At 33.1% G+C, this 22,871-nt stretch overlaps 4 protein-coding genes across 7 annotated transcripts; all 4 read right to left on the bottom strand.

Moving 5' to 3' along the window:
* Positions 1-2,460: 2,460 nt before the first annotated feature.
* On the bottom strand, positions 2,461-6,902 carry LOC106446876 (GATA transcription factor 11). 3 transcript variants are annotated; one of them, XM_048777806.1, is made up of 3 exons: positions 5,189-6,902; positions 3,612-3,876; positions 2,461-3,205 (listed from the first exon to the last, which is right to left on the bottom strand). In XM_048777806.1, exons 1-3 carry the CDS (start codon positions 5,212-5,214, stop codon positions 2,648-2,650), a joined length of 849 nt encoding a protein of 282 aa, XP_048633763.1. In that variant the 5' UTR covers positions 5,215-6,902; the 3' UTR covers positions 2,461-2,647. The 3 variants fall into 3 exon arrangements, with proteins under 3 accessions (XP_048633763.1, XP_048633765.1, XP_048633764.1); XM_048777808.1 differs by lacking the exon at positions 5,189-6,902 and adding an exon at positions 4,024-4,322; XM_048777807.1 differs by lacking the exon at positions 5,189-6,902 and adding an exon at positions 3,987-4,132.
* A 218-nt stretch (positions 6,903-7,120) lies between these two features.
* Positions 7,121-9,189, bottom strand: LOC106423904 (UDP-xylose transporter 1). Its single transcript, XM_022718224.2, has 7 exons — positions 8,907-9,189; positions 8,584-8,768; positions 8,422-8,489; positions 8,197-8,329; positions 7,945-8,106; positions 7,527-7,796; positions 7,121-7,430 (listed from the first exon to the last, which is right to left on the bottom strand). The coding sequence occupies exons 1-7, from the start codon at positions 9,025-9,027 to the stop codon at positions 7,344-7,346; spliced, it is 1,026 nt and encodes a 341-aa protein (XP_022573945.1). The 5' UTR covers positions 9,028-9,189; the 3' UTR covers positions 7,121-7,343.
* Positions 9,190-10,871: 1,682 nt separating this feature from the next.
* Positions 10,872-13,609, bottom strand: LOC111215072. Of its 2 annotated transcripts, XM_048777804.1 has the most exons (11): positions 13,359-13,609; positions 13,156-13,267; positions 12,972-13,082; positions 12,388-12,492; positions 12,232-12,315; positions 12,032-12,147; positions 11,755-11,970; positions 11,611-11,667; positions 11,461-11,527; positions 11,337-11,390; positions 10,872-11,258 (listed from the first exon to the last, which is right to left on the bottom strand). In XM_048777804.1, exons 1-11 carry the CDS (start codon positions 13,376-13,378, stop codon positions 11,052-11,054), a joined length of 1,149 nt encoding a protein of 382 aa, XP_048633761.1. In that variant the 5' UTR covers positions 13,379-13,609; the 3' UTR covers positions 10,872-11,051. The 2 variants fall into 2 exon arrangements, with proteins under 2 accessions (XP_048633761.1, XP_048633762.1); XM_048777805.1 differs by lacking the exon at positions 12,972-13,082 and having other exon boundaries at positions 13,359-13,592.
* A 4,896-nt stretch (positions 13,610-18,505) lies between these two features.
* Positions 18,506-22,297, bottom strand: LOC106446715 (cytokinin riboside 5'-monophosphate phosphoribohydrolase LOG1). The gene is made up of 7 exons (XM_013888492.3): positions 21,948-22,297; positions 20,798-20,895; positions 20,088-20,118; positions 19,299-19,398; positions 19,097-19,167; positions 18,838-18,981; positions 18,506-18,757 (listed from the first exon to the last, which is right to left on the bottom strand). The coding sequence occupies exons 1-7, from the start codon at positions 22,152-22,154 to the stop codon at positions 18,665-18,667; spliced, it is 744 nt and encodes a 247-aa protein (XP_013743946.2). The 5' UTR covers positions 22,155-22,297; the 3' UTR covers positions 18,506-18,664.
* Between the last annotated feature and the right edge of the window lie 574 nt (positions 22,298-22,871).

The raw sequence follows: 22,871 nt of genomic DNA, 5'->3' as shown, positions 1-22,871 counted from the left end.
CACCAAACTCCTACCAATCAAGTCTTGTCGGCTAAGATTATTTTGCTAATCTAAGTTCGTTCATGCATTTAAAGAAATCACATTTAAAAAGGTACATTTTCATGTTTCAAAAAGTTATTCTAGTCATTTCAAACTTATATGAGTCAGTCTAGTTATTTCATGATTGTTTAAAGTCATTTTATATAATTTCTCAAAATATAGTTCTAATTAAAATCATAACTCCCTAATTCACCTAAAATCATCTAAGCTCTTTAAAATCAAATTACTTCAAATCCTCAAATACTATATTGAATACATCTCTCCATATAATCTCCACTGTGGTGTCTTGGTCGTCTCGCAATGAGTGCACATGCGGATTGTCCCATCTGCGTTAAATGAGTCTGGACTGTCAGACACTTGGTTCTTGTTCTTCATCTGGCGTTTCTTCTTGGGGGCGTTCTGAGAAGGGAGGTGCTAAGTTTTGGAGTCTGAATGATCAGGAGCAAACTGCTGGACCATCTCTGATGCAAATGACTTGAGGGATCTGAATGTGGAGGTTGCTTCTGGTGCCTTTCACGGGGAAAGCTCTGTTTGGGGTTTGGAACGAGACAGAACCGTTGGCGGCTGAGACTGCGCTTGAGGACTGGAATAGTGTTGAGACTTTGACATCAGGAAGGGAGCTATCGATGGTGGACGAGACTTCTAAAGAACTCGACTGCTTCTGCACGCATTAAGTTAAAAGTCATAATCAGAAACATATTCAATGCAACCAAAAATGTGAAGACATGATCTTGATCAGTACTCTCTTTACAAACAGGATCTTATATATATTCTGAGAATTGTGGAACATAGAAGAGCTCTTCAGGATGAACTTCAACCACTTATCAACTCATTTGTCAATGATTTCATATCAGATTGACAATGAACGACTGATACATACACTAAACTACCATAGTAACTTATCACCACTTCTTAAATGTACACAGTACACACCAGGTGCTGAGCTGGAAAATATTCTTGTCAATTGACATCTGACTCAAGAAAGAAAAGCTAAACTGAAAGACCTAAGACACTTCACCATGCTTTCCTCATTTACGATCAGAACCTTATCATATACACTCTCCACTGCACTACAGGTTCTTTCCTAACTGGGTAAGAAAACATGGATTGTGTTTCAAACCCTTATAACCTAAGGTGGTATAAAAATCTACCCGACTGAAAACGAATAATCTCTTGCATTACCTAATTATTATATCCTCCTGCAAATGATTATTTTACGTATGTAAATGATGCACATAAATATGCATACACAATCTCCATAAAGAAGTATGTAAATGATGCACATAAATATGCATACACAATCTCCATAAAGAAGTATGTAAATGATGCACATAAATATGATTTACTAATGTAAAGCATGTTGTTGAGTGTTGACATTTATAAAAGGAGAGGGAAAAAAAATCTTTTACAAATCTGATTTGCTGAGCAGGAAACATCCCACTATGATCCATTTTTCTAAAAGAAGATTCATATCATCCCACTATTAAGAAGTTGCAAGAGCCAAGGTTCAAACAGAAACCATGGCTGAATTCAACAAAACAGATTTCTAGATGTCCATCTCAATGAAAAATCTCTGATAATGAACTATGGTCCACTTTTCTGTAAGAAAATGATTCATCTTAGTACCTTTTTTTTAATCAAAAAACTATTATATTAAGAAGTTGCAGGAGCGAAGGTTCAAACACAAACCATGGCTGAGTTCAACAAAACAAACTTTTAGATGTCCTGTTATCTAAATGAAGCTGCTAAATGTGCATGTTGATCCCTTCTTTTACATGGTGTCCTGTTATTTCAATGAAATTCTGATCATGAATCATAGTCAATTTTTGGATATTGTAAAATCAGTAAAACTTGTCCAAATTTGATCACTTCGTTCTAATATCGGATCTTCATATAAACATGTCATATAGACTTTTATTTCAATGACTGTTTTTACATCAGTCATTCTATTATTCGAAAATAAAACCTAAACTAAGTAGTCATTTTATGGTAAGTATAAGAAAATAGAAATAAGCTATCGTTAGTAATCAAATGACAAATAGTCATTCTAAAATGGAAACACGCATTTCCAAAATGAGGTTTCTTAAGAAAAGTGACTTCAATGCCTTGCCACGCATTTTCAAAAGATTCTGATTTGAAAACGTTTCACAAACATGAAATAAATCTTTAACGAAGTTTCTATGCAACCTAGATCCCTACGTGTTTGTGTTTTACTTTTTCTGAAAACTCATATTTTTCACTTAGTTATTACCAATTTGTTTGGATACCTTGATTGCAAAAAAAAAAAAAAAAAATCATCAATTATATATATATATATATATATTATAAAGTTTTAAATAATAATTTAAAGAGATTTTTTTGCTCAAAAAAAAATTAAAGAGATTTATGATGAATTTAAAATGATTTAGTAGAGTTTTTAAGTTGAGTTAAAATATGAAAATCTAAATCATTTTAGATTAGATTCTAAAATGTTTTAATAAGAGAGATCATAACAACTTCCTAATGCACCTAAAATCATCTAAGCTCTTTTGAAAATCAAAGTTACTTGAAATCCTCTCAAAAACTATATTGAATACATCTCTCCATATAATCTCTAACAGTAAAGGGGTCATCCCGGTTGCAAGTCTTGATCTTTCCTTCTCATCTCTATGATCTTCCTGTGAGAATTAGAATGCAAGCTTGGGATGAAGCTCGGGCTTGACGATGGACGGTACTCCGGAAGAAGACGGCCTGACCTGAACCGGACTCCACAGGCATTGCATAGCGTTTTAGGCCCACATGGACCTTCCCTCCACTGTGGTGTCTTGGTTGTCTCGCAGTGAGTGCACATGCGGATTGTTCCATCTGCGTTGAACTGTTCTGGACTGTCAGAGACTGATGACTGGTCCTTGTTCTTCCTCTGGCGTTTCTTCTTGGCAAAAGGGAGGTAAGTTTCGGAGTCTGGATCATCAGGAGCAAACTGCTGAACCATCTCTGATGCAAATGACTTGAGGGACCTGAATGTGGGCGGTGTGGGGCGTTTGCGGAGGTTGCTTCTGGTGCCTTTCACGGGGAACGAGACGGAACCATTGGCTGCAACTGAGAGTGCGCTTGAAGACTGGAATAGAGTTGAGAGTTTGACATCAGGAAGGGAGCTAGAAGAGACTTCTGAAGAACTCGACTGCTTCTGCAGACATTTAAGTTAAAAACTCATAATCAGAAAAAGCATATTCAACTCAACCAAAACGTGAAGACATGATCTTGATCAGTACTCTCCTTACAAAAAAGGATCTTATATATATTCTGTCAATTAATGGAACATAGAAGAGTTCTTCAGAATGAACTTCAATCACTTATCAACTCAGTAGAGCCCATAGGTTAGCGCATACAAAAACCAACAAGCACGAGAATGATTTCATATAAGGTTGACAATGAACTAAACTACCATAGTAACTTATCACCACTTGTTACATATACACACCAGGTCCAGGTGCTGAGTTGGCAACTATGCTTATCTATGAACATCTGACTCAAGAAAGAAAAGTAAAATCAAAGACCAAAGACACTTCACACACTCAAGGGTGTAAACTGACCAAAGTGGGCAGAGGGTTCCTGAGGAGTCCAGCACGTGGAGCGTGAGTGAACTCAGAGGACAAGCTGGTGAGCAGATCCAAGGGAGGAGGCACGAGGTTTTCAAACTTGGCATCCCAATCTCCTTCCTCATCATCATCGCCCGTTTCCATGTCCTCTTCAAGAGGCAGAGTTATGAGATCATCAAAGAAGTTTTCCGACAGACCCTTTAACTCCTCTTCCTCTTCAGGTAACCACGAACCGCCGTTATTCATTTGTCCACACCCACTGCACACAGTAACATAACAATCAAAGACGATTGATTAAACATGGTTTTGTTACATTTTTTTGTCTCTCAACGTTTCAAGAACGGAACATAAAAGGAGAAAAGCTTCCACCTTGACGAAAGAGTGAGTGAGAGAGAGAGACACGAACCTTGCGTTACAGCTGCTGACTACACAGAACGCATTCCCCAAGCAGAGAGAGAGAGAGGGAGAGAGAGAATCTAAAGTTGTTTGAATTTGGGGGTTTAGGGATTACAGAACTGAGAAACGAGTGAAGGGAGGGAGAGAGAAGAGTTAATATACGGTCATGCATACCGGAGTTTTCAGTAGGTTTTCTTTTTACTTTTTTTTTTGGGTAAAAAAGTTTTGAATTTTACACTTTTCATTTTTATTTTACTCATGGTAACTTCTGACCAAAATTGACAATAATAAGAAGAAAGAAAGGAAATAACTTTTGTAATTTTACAAGGTTGCAGGTAATATGGACATATATTAATTGGAGACAGTCAATTCAAACTCTATATTAAACAAATAATTTATAAATTTCTTTTTTTAATTTATGTTTATGTTTCAATAAATTTTATTTTATGTTTACGGTTTTGATAAATTTAAATGGTTAACTTTGAATTAAATAGTTTAAACTAAATAATAAACTGTATATTTTTATTTGTGACAAAAACTGATGTAATATCATTAAACGTTTTTCATATATAAGATATTATATCATATTCATAATATCCTTAGAAATCTTAATAAAAATAGAATTCGTTTATTTGGATATTTATATGTTGAATGAATTTTTAGAAATTATCTAATTTATATAGGTAAACTGATATTTTTGGATCAACATCAGTATTTATCAAACTAGGTTACTTTGCATATTTAATTGATTATGGATATCTCGTTGGGTGGCTTAACTCTTTAGATGTGAAAAATGTTTTTTCCAAAAGATTTTTTTTTATATAAAGAGTTTCTAATCTTATTTTCAGATGCAAAATCTATGAAGATAATGTTTTGATAATCGATCATGTAAATATAATTTTATTACTTTCTAACTTTAATGATTAAGATGATAGTGTTTTGCAAAACTTTTAAATTTCGTTTTTGTTAGTAGTTTGTACAAAACTTGCAATTTTTTTTTCGAAATAACAAAGTAAACAGAGGAAATTTAATCTTATACTGAATAGTAATTTCCTCTGCAATCTAGATACTAAAACCTTTCTAGCTAAGCCTGCTATTTTGACAACCAAATACTAAGCCTAACTAGAATATAGTAATTCCAAAATATATCAACCAAATCAGCTTCTCGAACTTACTTGTTACTAGATTTATGGGCCAACATTGGAGATATCAATTCATTGGCCTTTAAAATCAAGATTGTGTCGAATGTATATATGATATCCCGCAATTCTCGCTGCAAAAGTAAGGAATAAGGATATGCAATTCAAAAAAAGTTGGGAAGATTCAAATTCAACATAGAAGGTCATAATTAATGTATCCCTTGCAATGGAATATTGCGATATGCATGATGTAGAGAAAGTAAAGCGTATGAAAAACACTGTAATCGCGTTGAATTCTAAACAAGAAAACCATTGGAATGATGTGGGTATCACTATATGATGGATGATCAAACAAATTTAAAATGATCACTGACAAATAATACTCTCACAGTTATCGACAGCTATATTACATGAAATTCTGATATAGATAAATCTGTCATGACTGCAACATATGCCCCTCTATATTGCGCATTATAAAAGAAAGAGTACTTTATTTCTTTCTTCTAAGTATATATATGAACAAAAAGTAAAAGATAAAATTGTTTTCTAATAACTGCTTGCCTTACAAATCCCCATCGACGTAAAAACCCTTCATCATCACACAACTCCTGGTTAAAACCTACAAGGCAAATGATGATGATAAGAGAAGTGAAGAAACATGATCAAGTTGAGAGACTAATCAATCTACCTGATGATGGTTCCTGAGGAGACATAAAAAATTGGAAGCAAGAGACAACCATCAGATCTCCCAAGAAAAATGAAGTCAAGCGATGCGGTGACACTGGTAACCTGAGCTTCGTTTAAGTAAGGTCGAACATCCACGACCACATGGATCAAATGGAAGACTGATCCAAACTTATAGGCCGACGCATTTGAGAGATTAACGACGTAGACAACACCAGACGATGTAAAGGCGTAAAGAAAATACACATATATCTACTTTGATCAGTTTAAAATTAAAATAATAAAAATCAATTTATCTCTTTTATTTAAAAATATTTCACTAATTTCCAACTTTTGTGGTGTTACATATCCAATTATCCATTACTTTAAAAACTTTGTTCTAAAAATCGGCCACATCACTGATTACGTGGCCGAGAGAAAACGGGAATCGGAGATGGAGCATGGCGAGTTCATGCAGATGGATGATCTTACGCGGTGGTCCAATTTTGTGTCCGCCTGGACCGTGGAAGTGGATAACCCGACGTGTAATTGGTGGTGATTTCAGACTTTTTCTATGGCTGGGTTGGATGATTAGCAAACGAAGAAGAAAACCACGTTATTTTATTTATTTCTTTATTTATCACAAGTCCAATCAACCATAAGACCCAATTATACAATTAATTATAATTATATTTTTTCTTACACTTAATTAATATGTTTTGCATGTATTATTTTATATTAAAAATTATATTACGTAAATTATAGTAAAATTTATTTAATTTTAGTTTTGATAGTTTAAAGATAAATATAGTTAAAATATATTAAACTATTTGTAATGGTTGTGAAGTAAAAGAAGTACGATTATATTTTGTGATCTAATTGGTATGTATTTATAAATCTATGACTTTTAGTATTCTTCATAAACTTGTATTATACAACTTTTTTTATTATATTTATAAAATGTGTATGTATAAAAAATTATTTTCTGCGTACTCCACGATTTTTTCCTTGTTTTCAATAAATCGCTAGGTTTGTACGTGAAGCACGCTTAGCGAGTTTCCGAACGAGGCTTCAAATAAAGAGTATATTTCATATTTGATGACTTCAAATCTAGAATATCTTTTCATATCAAATAAATAAAAGTGTACTTTAAAATCAAATTGATTTTGTAATTCATAGGAATAAGAGGTTGACATATTTTTATAAGATTCTTTTACTATAAGTACATCAGGTACATTTTCATATTAATCTTCAGTACCCAAAAACTTATTAAAATGAACACGAAATTGAGGGTTTAGTGGAGAATAACCATAAATGTGTATATATCCTTGTATTATATTCAAAAGATAGAGAGAATAGGTGTAAATGTTTAACAAAACCCAAAAAGTACGAGAAAAAGGCCCATTGGTTGTTTCAGTTTTTTTCTCAATTACAAAACCTTTATCAATGAATTGAAAAATCAGAATTATAGAAGGAGACCATAAAGAAAGAAAGAGAACTTGTACTTTTTATTTTATGGTGTAATCAATTATACTGGAGAATGCTTGTCTAATTTCTTGGCTTCATGGTTCTCTTTTTCTTGGCTCAAAAGCGGCGTTGTATCCCTGTCTTTCCCCTGTTAAAAAAGGAACAAAACCAAAAAAAATTAATTAACAAAACCAACACTCTTCATTTTTTTTTACTTTGTTGGTGTGATACTGTGATGACGTACAATAAAAGAGGACTCGGAGGAGCCTTGTTTTGATTTAGAAGCAACGGAGCAGAAGTAGGAGTAGAGAAGCATGCCAAGGACCGCGATTAGGATTCCTGCGATGTTACGAGGAGTGAATGGATCGTGGAGGAGAGTGTAACCAAAAGCAAGCACCAAACACGTTTTGAGATGTCCCAAGACTTGGTACGTCACCGGAGATGTCTTTCCGATCACTAAAAACGTGCTGAAGTTAACGGAAACCGCTATTAAACACGATAGCGTTATGAACCCCTGCATGGATACAAACAAGATTGACCATTGTCAAGTTTCACAAACTTATTCTATCTAGGGCGAACCAATCAACCACAAACAACCATATTAATTTTATTTATAATGCCAACTGAAAATGAAGGAAATGAATATAATGATGTAACATTACCACAACGATAGGAGAGTAATGGAAGGAGAAGACGTTGAGGCGAGTGAGGTATTTGTCGACAAAGGGACCCGAGACAAATAGTATAGCGGCTTGAAACGGGGCCGATTGGTAAAGGAGTTGCGTTGATGTCACGTTCAGTCTCTTTTGGATCGTGTTTGTTAGCTTCGCCAAACATACAAAATATACATTAATATATGGAGTAAATCATTATATATTGACTTTTTTTTATGAAAAAGCTGAATTAAAACATACAATTTGGCCGACGCAAGTTGTTGCGATGGCAAGGAGAGAGAGAACAGAACCAACAAAATTGAGCTGAAGATCTGTGATTGATGCTATTCCAACCCCAACCAATAGCAAAAATAATGAGAATTTTATCTTCCGACTGCAAAATCAAATATGCCAACATGTGAGGGATGTGATATATGTGTTATTTAATAATCATGAATAACTAAAAGTAAATAAGAAAAGGTTCACCTGAACTTCTTGTTGAGGAAGAGAGTTTCCAATAGTACAGTGAATGGAATGATAGCAAGTTTGGTCATCTGCCGTAATTCAAGGACAAAAACATAAAAGCTGGTCAATCGTATAAATGTCACATGATGATGATTATACAATTTATTGGACATATAAATATACTTGATAGAAGCCGATGGAATTGAAGCCGAGGCTGAGATTCAGAAGACCAATGGAGATGCCATTGAGGAGGCCAAAGAGAACAACAGTCTTTGTGTCTATTGGTTTATTTTCAAAGAAACTTAGTTTATATGCCACATGAAGTGTGCAATATGTTACCATCAAATGCCAACTTGTTAGTGTCGTTGCTGAAAGAAAAAAATATTACAAAAAACAGATCAATTCTTGATACGAATAATCAGTTCTGATAAGGATAATATTTACAACATATGTTGTCACGTTAATTGAATGATTCAATTGATCCATATTTATAAAAGGTAAAATACCAAAAGGGAAGCCAAGATTGGTCATCAAAGCTTTGTTGCAAATGACAATGGAGACAGAAGATGCTACAGATAGAAATAAGGCTCCAATCACACCCATTTGCATACTCTTCATCTCTCCCATTTGCCTCTCTATTTCTCCTTGCTACCCTTCAAATCTATCAGACGAGAAGAGAGGAAGAGAAAATTATATGCTGATGGGAGAAAGAGAAGCTTTGTGAATGTGATGAGGAATGGATATGCAAAAGAGAGATGAGGTTTTTATTCTTTGTTAGTCTAAATATGGTTGGTGCCTGACACCAAACTTCTAGTTGGTCAGTGTCTTCTGTTCTGTTCTTCCTAATTCCATATTTTCTTAATTATATCATTATTTATATATTTAAACACAAGATACATGAGAAAATACTCTTATGATGTTGCTTAATATATGGGTTTCCTCATACGAGGCTACTAATAATGATATGAAAGCAAACTTTACACCATAAAAAAACAATGAAAGTTAAACAGCCAACACAGAAAATAATAAAGTAAAGGGAGACATTATGGAATTCTATGGACAAATAATAATTGACTTAAATCAAAAGCAAAAAGGAAGGTGAAACTGAAATGTTCAGACTTTTCTTCTGGAGAGTATATTATAACACATTAGAAAATATAAATAAATTGGATTTGGTGTGAAGCTTCACACTCACTCCAAACCAATGATATATACCCTTCTCCTCTCCTTAATTTCCCCACCAATTACGTTATCTATTAAGAGCAATATATAAAATTGATCGAGTCATCGAGAGACTGGTAATAAGTCTGGTATTACTATTAACCTTTCAAAATAAAATAAAATAAATTGTGACGCAAGATTGCGAAACAAAAGTACTGTCAAATCAAATATCACTGAGATGTTTAACCATCAAATCCTTTTATAAATGAAGAAACTTATGATTTAAATTCAATCTTTTGCGTTTAGGTTTGAATTTTGCTTTTGGAAACAGACAAATTACTTTAAACCAAATAAGAATGTTAATTCTTATTAAGATTTTATAGGCTGATGAATGGATCAGTGTAGGAATTAGATTTCACATATGAAACACGGACCGTAAAATTCATCAACTATGCTCCACGATGCGGGTCTGAGACTGTAACGTCCCAACTAGTGCCGGGCTTTCGATTTGGATCGGTTTGAACTATTCAGATTGGGATATTTAGGAGCTGTTTAGGAACCGGACATGTTTCAGGTCTGATCGATTTTGGTAGTGTCAGATTTGGGTTTGTTTCTATTTTTCTATAAAATCCAAAGTCGAACTGAATTAGAAACAGTTCAGGTTTTGTTTTAAAGCCAAAAAATTGAAAACCCCTGAATACCCGAGTTAAATCCGAAAACACCCAAAAAATATTCAGGTAATTCGAGGATATATATATATTTTATTTATAAATTAATATATATATAAATTAATTTATATTTTATTATATTTCAAATATTTGGGTATCTGTCGGTTCTGTTCCGGTTTGATTTCGATTTTTTGGGTATAAAGAAATAGGAACCATTCGGGTTTTGGTAAGTTTTGATCCGGTTTCGATATTATTTTTTGGGTTTCCGATAATATGCCCAAGCCTAGTCCCAACATACAATCAACATCTTCCACTTCAGTGCCATCTTGGCAGTCAAAGCGTCGAGACAGCGAGCTGAACATCTCAACGAATCCTTACTTTTTCAAGAGATCATCACTTTGATTATCAATAAAATCTAATTTTGGTTCAATTTTTACTAAAGTTCTACTCTTAGGATATACATGGTGGTTGCGCTTGGATGAGGTTATTATAAAAGGAGATATATGCTTAGGATTTTAGGCAGATTCTGATTAAATACTTTGTTTGCCCTTCAACCTTCGGTTCATACCATTTTCTTACTTTCTCAAGAGATCATTGTACTAAAACACTTAACTTCAAAGCCGTAGACATGCAAAAATCAAGAAAATAAATAGAACATAATATTAAAGCTATATCAAAACTATAACTCTCATACAGTACAAATAAAAAGGGTTTCACACGCCCTAACATCATAACATATAGTATAAGGTATAATGTTTGATATACAAAAAGAGTTTTTTTCTTAATAGAATAACCTATAAACAAGAAAACAAATTTATTTTCTTATTCTTTCACCACCATCCTCCCAAGATACTCCTTATCAGCTTCTGCTAATCGGTTCTGAAACATAGTCCACTCCTTTTTGCATCTCTCCCTCACTCCTTGCCAAGGAGCTTTCCCATTCTCTGACTTACCTTGACTCCCAAGCGAAGGTATCACTTTATGAATGATCCACTGCGAATCTACAACTCCAATCTTCTCATGAGCAGGCTGCAGCAAGATATTTTCATCATCAATAATACTAATAACCATAGCTATAGTGAAAACATAGAGACACAAACTACTTACTTCAACGCATCTTCTAAGAGCAAAGTCCAGACCCCATCCATGAACCAGATCGTTCTGCAACAGTTTGAACAATGATGTACAGATCACAGATACTCTGACAAAAGATCTGAGCTAAAACACAAACCTGAATCATATGCCACACACATCGCCAAGCTTCTCTGGAAAATACAGGCGCCATTATTTCTACAAACCTGTGGGAAGGAAGAACAAAGCTGAGTTCTGACAACAACTAAGCACACAAAGATGGTAAGAGAAGAGAAAGAGATTTATTTACGCAGCACAAGGAGGTAAATGTGGGTCACTACACCATCCTGCTTTTTCTTTAGTATCTCTGTTAATAAACAAACACACATTCTTGACTCAAGAACCAAAAGAACAAAAAGAAGGCAAAAGAAGAATCGTTTTAGGATCTTCTTACTTGTGGACCTCTCTGTCACCTCTCCTCTTTGTCATTTCCCATGTAAGTCCATTGTTGGGCTCTAGTCCTGGTTGAGAAATCTCCAAACCATGCTTCTTCACTAACTCAATGTACTTATCTGCATTGAAATGCTCCACACCAAGGTCTTCATCCCATATGAATATGTACTCGTAAGCAGAAACAACATCAGGATGCAAAAATCTCTTTGCGTACCACCTGAATAAAACACACAATCTATTAGATGAACCACTCATCTTTCAACTACTAGATGACTCACCATTTTGTTTGCTTTCTTGTACTGATATGAATAGCGGTCTTGGACCACTCAAACTGGTCCCACTCGGTTGTCCGGCCATCATAATGGAAAAGCAAAATCTGAAAATCTTCAGAAAACTGACAAGCAAACGACAAGATTTTTCAGTGTATCTACCAAAGAGAGCATCATACTAACTGAAAACATGCGGAGATTGCAGTAACCTTCTTAACAACTGTATTAATATGGTTCCTCTGATCAAACCCAACTGTAAATGTCACAAGATACTTTGGCTTCTTCTTCAAATCCTGCCAAAAGATATTGTTTCACTATCAAATAACTCCACTCATCATGTATATAAATGTAGAAAGTGCACATACTTCATTAGGTTCTCCCCATAATCTACGCAAGTAAAGATCAGTTTTTGCCACAACAATCCCTGGAGGTAGCAGTTCTGCACCACGTGGATTGGTTGGAACATATATCTGCAATCACACACACACAAAAGATAACACTGTATCCTCAATGAGACGCTAGTCTAAGACACTCCATCCTTGTTACCAACGAACACAAACTAACTTGTTGAAGAAAGCAAAGAAACTTAATAGCGAAAACGAATTGAGTCAAATACCTGTTTAGAATTTTGTATATTGATTACGGAGTGAATACACTACAATCTTTTAAATCCGTATTTATAGTAGCCTCAAAACCCGATTTTCTAAACCGGCCCAAAGCAAATGAATGCTAACATTTTCACGGATACACAGAGATTTCAGACACTTCCAGAATTAACAATGCTTAATATATTGCAGATCTCTCATATATATAAACTACTCCTTGTATATATATGTTTCACAATTCTATCAATGAATCAATCATATGATTCATATCCATAGGGCAAATGAATTTGATACATTCCAGGTTGAAATGGCCTTAAAACTACAAGCCATGATGTCATTCATACCTCAGGAAATTTTCTTGAGCCAAAATCTTGAGGGGATTTGTGAGTAGATAACAAGTGCCCATCTGATAAGGCTACATCAAGGGATGATATAAGTGCCGAGGGAAAGTTAATCTGCAAGAATATACAAAACAAAAAAATAAAAAACATGACAAAATGAAAAGAAGAAGAAGCACAAAGATGTTACCTTTAAAGAAAGTGAGGGCAATGTAATGCCAATAAAAGTGCCAAACACGATTCCTAGGATTGTTGTGATGACAGCTTTTGCGTTTTCATTTGTTCTTCGAGGAGCTAAACCACTGCAAAGAGCTCCAACCACTTAGAGTAAATCTTTCATACTAACTCCTTTGTGTTTTACAATCAGAGAAGCTTAGAAAGAAACATACATACCTTCTGTGCATTGTTCCCATTTGGGTTTTGCAATTTGTCTTCAAAATCAAATCTTGAAATCTTGAGGTAAGGGTTCGTCTTTAAATAATAAAACCCAAGAAAGTAATAGTTTTTTTAGTGTTTTAGTGGAGAAGAATTCAAGAAATGGAATTTACTTGGAGGTTTTAGATCTCAGAGGAGATTTGTGTGATCTGCTAGAGAGAAAAGAGTGACAGTGTGTGTGTGTGTGTGAGAGAGAGAGAGAGAGAGAGAGAGAGAGAGAGAGAGAGAGAGAGAGAGAGAGAGAGAGAGAGATGGGAGAGGCCTATTCTCAAAGGCCCAAACTCTATGCTTAATTTTGTTAATACACTAATGCGTGCACATTAGTGTATTTTTGTTTCATTGTTAGTGAACTTAATTACTTAGTCAAACTAAGTAATGTCAGGTGTTTTCAGACGTCTTGATTATAAGTCAAACTAAATTAATATCGGGTACTTTAGACGACTTTATCAGAGGATTGTTAGTCAAACATAATCAATGTTATGTGTTCTTTTTTAGAAGACTCAATTTCACCGAATTGAGGACTGGATTGTTTTGATTTAGCAAATATCTCAAGGAGATTGAGTAGTATTTATTGAATTACTATTTGTTAAAAACTATTGTAACAAATCTCGAATGGTTAACTTTGAAAGTGCTAACATATACTTTCCTTTGTTCCGAAATGTAAGATTATTTGAGTAGTATACATTTATTAAGAAAATTATTATTTTTACCTAGAAAATATTATTAAAATTTGAAACATAAAAATTATTCTAAACATCTTACATTTCAGAACAGAAGGAGTATCAGTAGATAATCAACAATACAATCCATGATTGAGTTTAGTTCTTAGTTGTATAATGATGCTAAGCTGGTGCGAGCCTTTGAGAGGCAAGTGTACACACGTGCCTTGTTTATTCTCTCTCAAAAAAGACATCTTTCTTTTGCTTAAGGGTTGGAGTTGCTACGGTGACGGCGGCGACGCTGGAGCTTTAACGACCTCCATACCCACTCGGAATCTGAGCTACAAGACGGAGCAGTTAAGATCTGTGGTTCGATGAAGGTTCTTCTCTGTTTTGACCGGCGAAATGGGTAGGTCATCTGTGCGGTTTGATCTCTACGACTGAGGGGCTGCCAGTAGCCGCTTGTCAGTCATCGGGGGTAGGATTGCCGCCGTTGGTGAGAACGGTTTTGTGTCGGCGGAGCTTTCTAGAGAAATGGCGGTTCACTTTAGCTCGTTTCTCGTTGGCCTGGAGCATTTTCTTCACCGCTGGGAGAATGGAGGAGTAGCAGCATCTCAGACTTGTGTGGTGGCGGATTTGCAAAAGCGGCGGCGTTAGGGTTTCAAGAGTCGGGTCTTCTCCTTGGATCTGGCGTGCTTAGGCCGCGGGGCTCCTCAGGGATGCTTGAACGAAGGTGTTTGGTGATGGATACCCGCCAGGTGATGTCCCGGACTTCGGAGTGAGAGTCACCGGAGTAGGGAGCAGACTCCATTTTGCCTTCTTTCCCTAGCCTCGAATCTCTCTTGATTAGCATGATGTTTTGTGTTTAGATTTTAGCTTTTCACCTTGTAACCTAGCCTGCCGTTTACTTTGTCGTCAGGATCTATGTATTGCTCCGATTTGTCCCTTTTGCGGATGAAATATTAATCTCCTATATATTAATTGAAGATATTTTAAAAAGTTATAACCTAAATTTTGTAAAAATTAAAAAATCACATCATATATGGTACTTGTGTATGTCTTCTAAAATATATATAGCAATTAATGATTTTAAACAATAAATTACATTATTTCGTTATCATTTTTGTTTATTTTGTTATTATTAAAATAAATTACATAATTACATTAATCATATAATAAAAATATAGATTTTGTTTTGTATATGTTGTATTTTGAATTTAAAAAAACGAGTATAAATTACTAAAATTGTTAAAGATCTCACATAAACATTTATGATCAAGGTTTAATTTTTTTTCTATATTAATATACAATGATTATAAGACCATATGAAGAAATAATTTTATTTTAATAGGTTTTTATGTTAATATATATATATATATATATATATCTATATATTTCATATTGTTTAAATAAAACTATACATCGTATGAAAATGTATACTTATATTTTGATATTCGCATTGACCGTATACTGAAAAGTTAATATTTTAATTTTGAAATCTTCATTGTTTTTTAAATGATTATAAATTATTGAAATTATCCCACATTAAAAAAAAAATCGTTTGTGTAAACTTTTGTTACAAAAATATGCAAATAATCATAAAATCATATGAGTAGAAATTTCATTTAATAAATATCCATATTAAAAGTGTACTATATATATATATATATATGTTAACATCATTTAAATTTAATTATATATCATATACGATAGATAAGATTTTTTTTTTTTATTTATTTACTCTAAAATGATTGCGAATAAACAAGATAGCAATTGTAACTTTTTTATTGTAAAATTTCTTTCTAAACGGTGCTTAGCTTTTAGAGGAAAAAATGAGAAACATTACCAAGATAGCAATGGTAATTTTTAGGAGCTATTGAAATGGTAGCAGAATTTGATTTGATAATCCAAGATCATATTATGCACATTCAAAATCATGAAATTCATCATCATTATCTTGGTAATGAGTTTATTTCGCTTTTGGTTCATAATGTTCAGCATTCCATTGTTTCAAATCAAAGAGGCAAAATACTTTTTAGTGATTCTTGATTGTACACCAGATGTGAGTCACTAAGAACAAATGACTCTTATAATACGATGTGTGAACATGTCTGATAAAAAAAGTCAAAGTAGAAGAGTATTTTTTTTGGAGTTTCTAAAGGTAGATGACACATCTGGTCTAGGGCTCTTTGAAAAATTATTAGATGTTCTAAAGTCTCTTACTCTTGATGTTGATAATGTGAGGGGTCAAAGTTACGACAATGGTTCTAACATGAAGGGAAAACATCAAGGTGTTCAAAGATGATTGCTTGACATAGATTCAAAAGCTTTGTATATGCCATGTGCTTGTCATTGTCTTAATCTTTTGGGTAATGATATGGCTCATTCATGTTTGAAATCTATTTCTTTCTTTGGAGTTGTGCAACACATATATACCATGTTTTCTGGTTCTAGAAAGAGATGGAATATTTTGCTTGACCATGTTTCTCTTTTTACATTGAAATCGTTATCCAATACTTGCTGGGAAAGCCAAATTAATAGCGTGAAAGCTATCAGATTTCAAACTTTGCAAGTAAGGTCAGCTTTAATAGAATTGTATGAATCATGTGATGATGCTACGACAAAAAGTGATGCTGAAAGTTTAATTATGGCATTTGATAATTTTGAATTTTTACTTGGCATAATCATTTGGTATGAAATTTTGTTTGATATTAACTCGGTTAGTAAGAACTTACAGTCCAAATCTATGTGCATTGACAATGCTTTAAAACAACTCCAAGGTGTAATTCTGTTTTTTGAGAAGTATAGAGATGAAGGGTTCAATTCTAGTTTGAATGTAGCTAAAAATATTGCTCATGAGATGGATGTTGATCCTGTTTTTCCAAATAAACATCGTGTCTTTAGAATAAAACAGTTTGATGAAACTGATTCAGGTGAACATGTACAATCAGGTGAAGATGCTTTTATATTTGATTACTTTTTAGTTGTTGTGGACATGGCATTAACTTCAGTGAAGAACATGTTTGATCAAATGATGAATTTTAAAAGTGTTTTTGGGTTTTTATTTGATTTTTTGAAATTAAAAGTATTAGACGAAAGTGAGCTTCGAACTCATTGCACCAACTTTTACAATACTTTTCTGATGGTGATTCTTCTGATGTTGATTTGAATGATCTTTAATCTGAATTGAGAATGCTGCAAACGACTTTACCCGATGTATCTATAGAACCTAGTAAAGTTCTTGAGTTTTTTGAAAGTGTGGGTTGTTATCAGAATGTTTCAATTGCTTATAGAATTCTTTTGACTACACCTGTGACTGTAGCCTCAGCTGAGAGGAGTTTTTCAAAACTAAAGTTGTTGAAATTTTTTTTAAGATCTTCAATGTCTCAAGAAAGATTGAATGGTTTAGCTATTTTATGCATTGAAAAGAATATCCTAAAAAGCATTGATTTTGAAACATTACTTTGCATCGAGTAAAGTTTGAAAAAATTGTTTTTTATGATTGCATTTCTTTTTAGGATGACTGCTGGTTTTTTTCTTTCTTTTTCAGATCCGGGAGAACATGTAATATTGTGAAGGTTTTTGTGAAAGCAAATCATCTCATTCTCAAGAAAAGCTATAAAAAGAATCAAGATTGTTTTAATTTTGTGGTTATGTTTACATTTTCAAACAAAAAATATTTTATATTATTTAGTAGCTATAATATCAACATTACAGTTTCACATGTTAAGGGTCACTTTTTTAGTTTTACTCCAGGGCCTGTAAAACGTTTGAGCCGGCCTTGATGATAGATATTTGATATCCGATAAAACTCCGTAGAAGATCATCGGTTTGGAGATCGATTTTTTCCAAGGAATTCGTTGTTGAAAGTCTTGATATCTTTGAAGCCACGGCCTTCTATTCTTTTTGTTTAGTAAGTTTTTCTCACGATAACCAACACATTTTTTTCTGTATTTCAATCCCACCAAAAACGTATCAGAGCTGACTGGATTCTTTTACAAAGCCCCACTGGTAATTGAAAGCAAATCATTGTGAAGGAAGGATAAGCTGAAAAAACAGTCTTGAGCATGGCCACTTTGCCAGCTGTAGAGAGGAACGTCGTTGACCAGCTCACCGCTTTAAGATTAATCTTGTCAATAATGGAAGAAAAAAGATCCAGAGTGTTCTGGAAAACCAAAGTGTTTTACCTACACCCCTTTATTTTGTGATCATAGACTAGGTTTCTATTTAAAGAAAATCCCATACATTCATTCAGGATTCGTGACTATGGGATTTTCCATCCAAATTGTCATATATCAAATGTTTCTTAGCGAAGGTTTATATCTATTAGATTTTAATTGACTATATAATTGCATAAAAAGAACTCCAAAGAGGAAAGTACGGTTTAAGCATCAACAACAAAAATAAACCTCGAAGATTGAGTTGTATGTAGGAGCATATCAGAAATTACAAACCAAAACATACATTTTTTTTTTTAATTCTTTTCCGAAATGAAATCCTAAAATACATTAAACAACAGAATCAACTACACAAATAAAGTCAATTTGTGTTTTGCAACAAGGAACCCCAATTTAGAAAAAACATACAATTGGGCTTTTATCATTTTCATCTTGAGATTTCACAAGTGGGACTCAGCCCAATTTGTTCCATCTCCCAGCTTTTCTTTGAGGCTACCTTCTCGTGCCTTGGTACATATTCCTAAATTTTTAAACCAAAAGGAATTTTAAAAAAGTTTCTAATTGAAAAAATATAGTAAACTGAAGAAAAAAATATATAACCTCAAGTTTCTTGACAAGGTCTTTCGCAGAAGGAGCAGAGACAATGATATGACGAGCAGTTGGTGAAATGAAACCTTCTTCAACTGCGTTATCTATGAATGATAACAATGAATTGTAGTATCCTTCCACATTCAGTAATCCCACCTTCACATTCATATATATATATATATATATATATATATAAACAATCATTCGTTAAAATTAATTATTTTTAATTATTTATATATAATGTAAATGGAAATGGATGCAAAATGATTACTGGTTTATCATGGATTCCAAGCTGTGCCCAAGTGATTACTTCAAGAAGCTCTTCAAGTGTCCCATACCCACCTACGCATGTAGAATATCAAGCATTAGTTTTCGTTTACTAATCACAAGTTATATAAATCTTGCTATTATATTGCTAATCAGAGCCACGCTAAATAATTAAAAATGTGGATAAGAAAAATAAAGGAACCAACCAGGTAAAGCGATAAAGGCATCAGAGTGCTTAGCCATCTCAGCTTTCCTTTGGTGCATGTCTGCTACTGCCTTCACTTCTCCCACTGTCTCTCCTGTTATCTTTATTTACATTTACAATTTACAAATTATTATTATTATTACCACTCACTCACCACTTGTGTGTCTTCTATATATATTCCAAAACAGCATGACAAAAGTCTTACACACTCTCACCACTTGCTGTATGGTGTTCTTTCTCCAGCAAAAAAAAATGTGGAGCATAATATAATTTGTGAATCTAATTAATGATTCGACATTAATTAACAAATCCAATTTTTTTTCTTTAAGCAATCATATTTTAGCCCCATTATTTTGTGACAAAGTATATTATATGTAATGATGATTCAGTCTCTCGGTGTTTCGCTTAAATTTGTCACTTTAAATCCTTTTTCCTAATCATATTTTTCGGGCAACATGATTGTAGACTATTTAAATTGTTTTAACTAACTAAATTAGACATTTCAAACATGAGGCAGCTCTATTTTTTATTTTTAAAAACTTTGCATAACAAAAAAAAAAGATAAAGAAACCAAGAAATGTCGTCGTCCAATAAACTGGGGCTCTTTTGTCAGAATTGAAACCCTCTTTAATATAAGACAAATCTGTGATACGATTTAAAGATAACATTTTTGAGGTTGATGTTCTTATTAAATTATCTACCACCAATATTGTTCGAATTATTATTTTTTTTTTATGGAAGTGGTAAAAATACATTATTATTATTATTCTGGAGTTATATTCGGACATACCTCTTTTGGCATTAGTGTCTTGGGGATAACCCTGAGACAGTAACAAGACAAAAAAAGTTAGTTAACAAAAAGTAAACGTCACGAATTATCCACGTATGCCAAAATTTTCCATTTTGTTAATTGTTTCTTTTAAAGTTTAATGGACTTAAAAAAAAATTCAATGGACTTCATATTTCTTTTTCTTTTTTGGTTTTGAATTGTTTTCTTTGGTTTACTAAATGTGTAATTTTATATCATTTGTAAAGAGTTGGTGTTAAAAAAGCTCAAAATTTCTTGCTAACAACTACTATGTTTTATAACCATAAGCAAAACAAATATTTATAAAAATTCTAATTGTATATAAATAAAAATTGTATTTTTCATATATTTATGAATTCCATGGGAATCTTACAACAAACACCAGTGCCACTTACCTGGAAGAGTTAAGTATTTTTCTTTGTTTTGAAATACTTTCTATTTTACGTTTAAGACTTTAACTATATAATGGATACACCAAACACGAGAATATTTACTATCTCTAACCTTAATTTTCTGTTAAATTTTAAATGTTTAGGTAAATCCTAGAGTTTTATTCTTCAATTGTATTGTTTGCAAATTTTATTTTGATATAGCTTAGCACTCGCTGAATCTAGCAATTTTCTATTACATCGTAGAAAAAAATTAAAATGTAAAAAGCATGTTGACAACAAAAAAAATGTAAAAAGTCTAACCCGATGACATGGCGACCTCCATTGTAAACAGCTTGAGAAATCAAACCCATTAAACCTATGCTCCCTCCGCCATAGACAAGATCGATATTTCTGGATACCTAGGAAAAAAAAACATTTCGACAAGAAACATTGTAAGTTTTTAGTTTTTATTTAGTAGTCGTTGTCATAGTTAATAAGTAAATACAATTGTCGACAAAAGAGAGAGAAAACCATACAGGTACGTGGATAAAGATAGTAGAGAAACTATAAGGGTTGAAACTCCATAATCACATTTTCTGGTAAAAGTACTTACGGAAGTACATGAAAAAAGATTGTAAAACAGGAAAAAGATTGTAAAACACAAAGAGGTATGCTTTCCCATCATAATTCAACAAAAATACTTTCGAATTTTCATCCCTTTAAAAACCTTTGCAACTATATTTCTACCAGTGACCAAAGTAAGTACAAACTGAAGATAATAATTTTTCAAAAAACAATATTATATAAGGAAGATAATGGACAATTATAGACATGAATAGTTGACTCCACTAAGTCTATATGGCTAAACTGCTTTAGTAAGGACAAGTCAGTTGAGTAAATCCATTCCCGAGCAAGTTGTGAACCCAACTTTTATTTGGTCAACAGAAAAAGATTAAATTATTTTAAAATACAACTGCTCTCTGCTATTGCTAATATATACTTTCTCTGTTACGTTTATAAGATGTTTTGAGTGAATGGAGGTTAAGAAACTGTGTCTGTACAATTTTGTTTTTAGTTTCTTTTGATCAATGCTAATTTAACAGTAAAGAGGTAACTAAAAGGGATGCATGAAAAGAAAAACTGAAATACTTTTCAAATAATGCGAAAATAATAAAAATATTTCCAAAACAAAGCAGAATTGTGTAGTTCTGATTTATTTAGACATGAGTCTTCCCCAGAACTTGGAACTCCAATGGTTTTACTGTAATTTTCAACTGTTTCCAAACGGGAAGACGAAAACCAGATACTTTTTTTGGGTTGCTCACAAACTGTGTGACAAAAAATATAAACAGTCCAATCTACTGTTTCAAAGTATATACAAAACGATGTTCTAAGAAAAAATATAATCAAGAACAAGTTTCTAAAGATAAGAAAAAAGAAAGAGAACGAGAAAAAGAAAAAGAACTTTTACCAGTTCGGCTCCGAGTTCGATAGCAGCATCTCTGTAACTGGTTTTATTACCAGCACTACTTCCACAAAACACACATATTCTCTTGAACTTTGGTTCAATCTCCATCCCTCTCTCTCCTCTTATTTCCCAACACAGAGTTTTATTTTTAAGAAATAGAAAGAAGAATCTCTTTCTCGTTGTGTGTTGGTGTGAATGTTCGTTGTACATATATATAGAATATTCGACGGTGGGGTAATATACCCTAAGCTCATACGCTTCCTAATAGTAAATAAATATTATCTATGAGTTTGACATTCTTTTTCCTTTTTCTTTCTAAAACACGAGTTTGACATTCTTCCATAATAATACTTAAACATATAAGAAATGGTTGAGAAACGATGGAATATATGTTGTCTTATTCATTATGTTACTATGCACCGACTTGTCTTGATTAAAGGTTCATATTCATTACATCACATGCTATTTAATATTTCCACAAAATGCTTATGTGGACGAGGTGTGGACGAGATATGTTTCGAAATTGACGACTGGTTTCTGCTGATTATTAAGATTTAAAATTGTAATAGAAGAAGACTCGGTATTAAACAATTAAAACAACTTGACAAAAAAACAACCAAAACAAACAAATTTAAACAAGCAAAATAAGTATGGAACTAACAAAACAACGTTTCAATGTCGATTTAAAACCCTATAACTAACAAATTTTTCTAGTCTAGTTTTGTTTTATTTTTTGGATAACTGAACAAAATTAGCGGATATAATTGTTTAAAATTAAATTAACCAAAAATTACTGTGTTATTTAACTTTAAATCCATCTTAAAAAGACTATTGTTATATGTCCCCCTTTCAGAGTATTTGCTTTCACCCATATACATTCATTAAAAAAAAATGAATTTGTTCCCCTAACAACAAAAATGACAAAAT

This window comes from Brassica napus, chromosome A4 (genome assembly GCF_020379485.1).
Source record: "Brassica napus cultivar Da-Ae chromosome A4, Da-Ae, whole genome shotgun sequence".
Taxonomy (NCBI): Eukaryota; Viridiplantae; Streptophyta; class Magnoliopsida; order Brassicales; family Brassicaceae; genus Brassica; species Brassica napus.
Note: the sequence above shows the minus strand (reverse complement) of the source record. Positions and strands in the feature narration are given on the sequence as shown.